The 6,000-nt window shown below is 52.1% G+C and overlaps 1 protein-coding gene across 1 annotated transcript; it reads left to right on the forward strand.

The window, feature by feature from the left end:
- The first annotated feature begins 3,269 nt into the window (after positions 1-3,269).
- GALR3 (galanin receptor 3) lies at positions 3,270-5,385 on the forward strand. Its single transcript, XM_074983894.1, has 2 exons — positions 3,270-3,619; positions 4,581-5,385. Exons 1-2 carry the CDS (start codon positions 3,270-3,272, stop codon positions 5,383-5,385), a joined length of 1,155 nt encoding a protein of 384 aa, XP_074839995.1.
- The last annotated feature ends 615 nt before the right edge of the window (positions 5,386-6,000 follow it).

Here is a 6,000-nt window from a genome sequence, read left to right on the forward strand (position 1 = left end):
GGGACACTTCTCTTTGTGCTGAGCAGGGGGTGCTCTGTGGAGAGGATCTGTGAGGATGGATATCTTTGTGGAATGTGGAGGCGCAGGACTTCCCTCAGCAGTGGGGTGAGCCAGCACTCACTGCTCTGTCCTCATGGGACTCCAGGTTTCTTGCCCACAGTTCCAGCTGGGGCAGGAAGCAGGATGAAATTTCATTTGTTAGGGGTCGGGTAAAATTAAGCAATGGACCGGATTTGGCCTGTAGACCCTAGGTTCCTCACTCCTGATCTATAGGGACAGGTCTCTCTGTGTAGGCCAGAGGGAACTCGGAGAGAAAGCTGTGGGGACAGTTCTTGCCATGTGAGCAGAGGGTACTACAGGATCAAGAGTTGTGGGGATTGGCCTCCACCATGAGGGACAGAGGCACAGAGCCAGTCCCTCAATAGCCAGTACAGAGACAACCTGCTGGAGGGATAGGGCTCTACAAATGAGAGGGAAAGCCCCAGTCCCTGCAGGCAGAAAACAGAAGAGAGGCTGGGGCCTTCTGGCACCCATAGAAAGTTGATCTGATATTGCTAGGTAACAGTGTCCTTCCCAATGAAAATTTGTTCTTGTGCTGTAATAATATCATATAATAGAGGATCCGATGCTTGTGCCGCATTGGTTACGTGGACTGTTACTGAGTACTCTGCTTGAGGCTGTTGTACACACAAAGTCCTGGAATTAAGCAGAACTCTCCAGTTCTCTGCCTGTGTAATTGAAATGAGGTTCTTAACGATTATTACTTTAACTTCCAGTAGTGCCTAGAGGGGCTGGCTGAGACCAGGGCCCCATTCCTCTAGGTGCTATATAAACACAGAGACAGTCCCCACCCCAGAGTTCTCACAGTCTAAAGTGACAGGCCAGACAAAGGGTGGGAAGGGAAATGGGCACAGAGAGGGGCAGTGACTTGCTCAGGTCGCAGAGGCAGGAATAGAACGCAGGTCTCCTAACACCTAGGCCTGGGCTGTGTCCACTAGACAAAGCTGGTTGTTTTTTCTAATTCATCCTTGGAACTCTTACTACTTCAAACATGGCAGTCCTGTGTGGGACTCTGAGTGATTGCTGGCCCCCTCCCCTGTGTGGAACAAATGGGATGCTGGGTTGAAAGAGAGAGTGCTAACGGTGTTTTGGTGTGGGACAGAGCCAAGGGTGCTGGGCTGGAGAGCACCGGGGTCATGCACGCTGGTTTGCTCTTGTAAGGTAGGACTGACTCTGTCCCTCCTAACTTAGCTGGTAGAGCCCTTTGGCCTAGGAGACCTCTTTGCTATCAGAGCTGGTTCGGTGATGCTGTGGGGATAGAAGATCCAGGGTCCCTCTTCTCCTACCTCCCAGGGTGCCCCCTCCTTCCACAGGAGCCTCTGCTGAGCCCTGACAAAGGAAAGCTGAGATTGAAACTCACTTGAACAAGAAATCCCATGAGGTTCAAAGGTTTTTGGAGTGTAATGGAGTAAAGAGGGTCAAAGAGTGCCTGGCAGTACCATCCTTGGTACTTGTACCCATGCAGTGTTGGCTGGTGGAGTAGGATGTGTTGAATTCAGCACAGCTATGGTCACTGGAGTGACCAAAAGCCAAGCAAATCCTGACTGGCTGATCCCAGTAGAAATCCAGTCAATTATGTCATTGTGGACGAAGAGACTTTGCATATCTTGGTGTCATTGTTATATCAGCTTATTGAGGGCTGACATCTAACAAAAGATTGGATCTTGGGACCCAAAAGGGCATTAGCAGGAGGCCTTGTTCTTAGTTGAGCAAGGTGTCAAAAGTTATGACCTTCTGCGTTGCTCTGGTGTGGTAGCAGGCTAGGGTTTGACTCCTAGCTGCCAGCAAAGGTACTGCAGTCTCATGCCGAATGCCACTGCATGTGTTACCTTTCTCGGCTTTCACTGGGTATGTGTTGGTTCTGACCAGAGCTGCTCCTTGATTTTTGTGGGACTCTATGGTTGCGTCTACACTAGCCAGCTACTTCGAAGTAGCTGCCACAACGTCGAAATAGCACGCGTCGTATCTACACGTGCCGTGTGCTATTTGGACGTTGAAATTGACGTTAGGCAGTGAGATGTCGAAATTGCTATTCCCATCTGAAGATGGGAATAGCGCCCTCTTCGACGTTTAACGTCGAAGTAGGGTGTGTGTAGACAATCCGTGCCCTGCTACTTCAAAATAGCGGGGTCCTCCATGGCGGCCATCAGCTGAGGTCTTGAGAGATGCTCTGTCCAGCCCCTGTGGGGCTCTATGGCCACTGCGTGCAGCAGCCCTTAGCCCAGGGCTTCTGGCTGCTGCTGCTGCAGCTGGGGGTCTATGCTGCATGCACAGGGTCTGCAACTGGTTGTTGGCTCTGTGGATCTTGTGCTGTGTAGGGCAAGTGTGTCTGGGAGGGGCCCTTTAAGGGAGCGGTTTGGGGCTTTGCTGGCCCCTTATTTCGACGGAGAGTGCTTGTGTGTGTGGATGCTCCACATTTTCTTCCGGGGCGGCTCCTTTCGATGTTCCCCATCGCTTCTTCGACGTTGAACGTTGATGGCACCAGCCCTGGAGGACGTGTAGACGATATGCGTCGAAGTAGCCTATTTCGATGTCCTTACTTCGAAATAGGCTACTTCGACGTAGTGTGCTAGTGTAGACATAGCCTATGTGAAGTAACAGCTCCTGCCCCACTCAGGTTCCACCTGCCCCATTCCCTGTCTCCAAAGCATCCCAGCCAAACTCCTTCGCGCCTGTGACCTTCTCAAGCCATGGCAAATCCCTCTGGCCTCTGAGGGAGGCTTGTGGGGATTCTCTTTAGTCTGGCCCAGGAGAGGGAGCCAAAGCACAGCTTTCCAAGCTGCGGTGGAAGAACCTTTAGGAACCTCAGCCCCTGCCACAGCCGTTGGGCACCAGACTCAAAGAAGACCACAGACAGGGGAGCAGGGATGGGGCCTGGGATGAGGGCAGTGGGACCCCTGGAAGGGCAGGGACCTGTTCACTGCGTAGCCCTTAAGCCACCACAACTCCTTACATTAACATAGCCCTGGGGCATACTAGGACCTCTCACTAGGAGGTCCATGAGCTTGCCTTGATGAGAAACCACAAGGGGCCGTTTTCTCTCACTACCTGGGCAGTGTGAATAGGTGCTGTATTGACAGCAGCTGCTGTGGCCTCCACTGAGTCATGTTCCTTTGCCTCTGACACCCAGCAGAAACACTGGAGAGGCTCAGAGGCCTTACTGGTGTACTCTCTTCCCACCCTGGCCAGGCCCGCTGTCAGATGGACAGATGCCAGAGAGCTGGAATGCCTCCTCCAGCAGCCTGGAGGTGCGTGCTGCAGGCATCATCGTTCCTGTGGTCTTCTCCCTCATCTTCCTCCTGGGCACAGTGGGCAATGGGCTGGTGTTGGTTGTGCTGCTACACAATGGCCGGGTGAAGTACAACACCACCAATCTGTTCATCCTCAACCTGGCCGTGGCAGACCTGTGCTTCATTATCTGCTGCGTCCCCTTCCAGGCCACCATCTACACGCTGGATGGGTGGCTCTTCGGCCCTTTTGCCTGCAAGGCTGTGCACTTCCTCATCTACCTCACCATGTATGCCAGCAGCTTCACACTGGCAGCCGTCTCCGTTGACAGGTAAGATGACGACGCCCCCCCCACCGCCCATTCATTGTTTAAGTCTCTTGCTTCAATTCCAGAGACTTGATGGGCATGGTAAAGCAAGGGTAGGAGAAAGGCAGACGCTGGGTCTGTCAGGAGTGGGCACAAATCAACCAGGACAGAGTCACTCACTGTGTCTGAGGTATGATCCCCTGTGGCCATTTGTCATTGTTCTCTATTTCTGACCCAATGGCCAGTTACTGTGCAGGGCCATGCATGTGGTCTTACTCTCAACCATAGCCCTAGCAGATCCACCCTGACCCTTTCCACAAGGTTCCCTCACCATATACCTCCAATCCCTCTCTCAATTCATTCCACGACTCTCCTGTCATTACCCACCTACAGAACTTCCCTCTCAGCTCCATGTATTCTCCTTTCCCCTCTAAACTTCTCTTGTTATCCATCTTCCCCATTTCCCTTTCTTCTCTCCTTCGCTTCTCTTTTGCTCCTCACCTTCTAGTCCTCTCCTCTCTCAGCCCCCAAAACAAGCTCTCCCACAAGCTGTTTACCCAGCCTTTTCTCTTCCTTGTTGGGGAGAGGTTGGTTTGTTCTCCCAGACAGCAGTGGATTGAGACTGGATTTCTGCTTTCCAACCCAGCTGTCCCCCAGGGTCCAAAGCAGCATGGTGCTGGTGAAGAAACTGGAAGCTCTCCAGCAGCTGGCTGAGGAGGATCAAAATGTCCATTGGGTGGAGGAGGGGCTGGGAGGAAGAGTGCTTGCATTGGGTGATGGAAGAAGGGAAGATCGAGTTGCCTAGAGGGTTTTTGCTTCACACTCCCTCCCAAGAAGTGGAGTAGGGGAGACAAAAGGCCCCTTGGGGACAGCTGTGGGGAGGGGCTGCTTGAAACAGCAGGACAGTGACAGTGAAGTTCTTTTGTTGACACATTTGTTTGGCCTTTCGATTTTTGTTTAAACTCTGCCCCACCCCTCCTGGCAGGTATCTGGCCATTCGCTACCCACTGAAATCCCGCGATCTCCGGACCTCCAGGAGTGCAGCGGTTGCCATCATAGTGATCTGGACCCTGTCACTGCTTTTTGCAGGGCCCTACCTCAGCTACTACCAAATTGTTCACTACCGCGGGGTGCCCGTCTGTGTGCCCATCTGGGAAGACCAGCGCCGGAAGATTCTGGACATCCTCACCTTTGTGTTTGGATACCTCCTGCCTGTGGTTGTGGTCAGCTTGGCTTATGCCAGGACCATCAAGTTCCTGTGGAGCTCTGTAGACCCTGTCGAGAGAACCTCAGAGTCCCGTAAGGCCAAGTGCAAGGTCACCAAGATGATTGTGGCTGTGGCAGTACTCTTCTGCCTCTGCTGGCTGCCTCACCACCTAGTCATCCTATGTTTCTGGTTTGGTCACTTCCCCTTTAACCGAGCTACCTACGCCTGCCGCTTAGTCTCCCACTGCCTGTCATATGCCAATTCCTGCCTCAATCCCATTGTCTATGCCCTCATTTCTAAGCACTTCCGCAAGAAGTTCAAGCAGGTCTTCACTTGCCTCCTCTTCCAGAACAAGGGCAGGGAGAAGAAGAGAGCGGGCAATAAAATCCATGTGACCAATGTGGCCAGCAACTTAGTCAACAATGCTGTGGGAGTGTATGGGGGGAACAGTGAGGTCACGCAGGTCCAGGAGGAGAATTCCAGGTGCTGCCTCGTCTGGCTGCAGAAAGATGCTGAAGACAACCATCTTCCTGAGGCAGGGACTCATCAGCTACAGGACGCCACAGTCTCTCCCCAAAGATGACTGCTCTCTGAAGAAAGTTCTGTACCGACTGGCAACCCACTGGCTGTGACCTCACCAGAGAGACCTGAGGGTTTGCTGGCTGTTCACGATAGCTACAGAAACCAAGATGAGAAACAGTTAATCCAGTGAGGGAGTCACCCTTCTACCCTGAGTCTGTGAGCTGAGGGAACAAGGTAGCCACTGGGAAATTGCACTCCCACGATGGCTAACCTTAATGGTGTCTGCCATGGGTTCTTTATGATTGTTCCACTCTCCTGCACTTACTTGCACCATTCTTCTCAAAGCAGTGGAATCCACCAATGGAAATTCAAAAAGGAGGAGCATGCTAACATAAAAATAAGAGATACGGGAAAACTAGATGCTGCATGATCACTGAGGAAAGAGCTGGACTGCCACTGTCCTGTGCATTGTAATGAAAGTGTGTGGCAAGTAGAAACAGGGAAGGAGTTTTACCACCATATACAATATGATCCCACATAATTAGCTCTGTAATCTAGTACACTACCCATATATTGTGGTTCAAGGATCTGAAATTCCCTCTTGAGATAAACTAGATTGTTGCACTAGCCCCTTGATAAGCCCTCTCTGTGTGTCTGTTGCTTGCAGTCAGTCAGG

This window comes from Carettochelys insculpta, chromosome 1 (genome assembly GCF_033958435.1).
Source record: "Carettochelys insculpta isolate YL-2023 chromosome 1, ASM3395843v1, whole genome shotgun sequence".
NCBI lineage: Eukaryota > Metazoa > Chordata > Testudines > Carettochelyidae > Carettochelys > Carettochelys insculpta.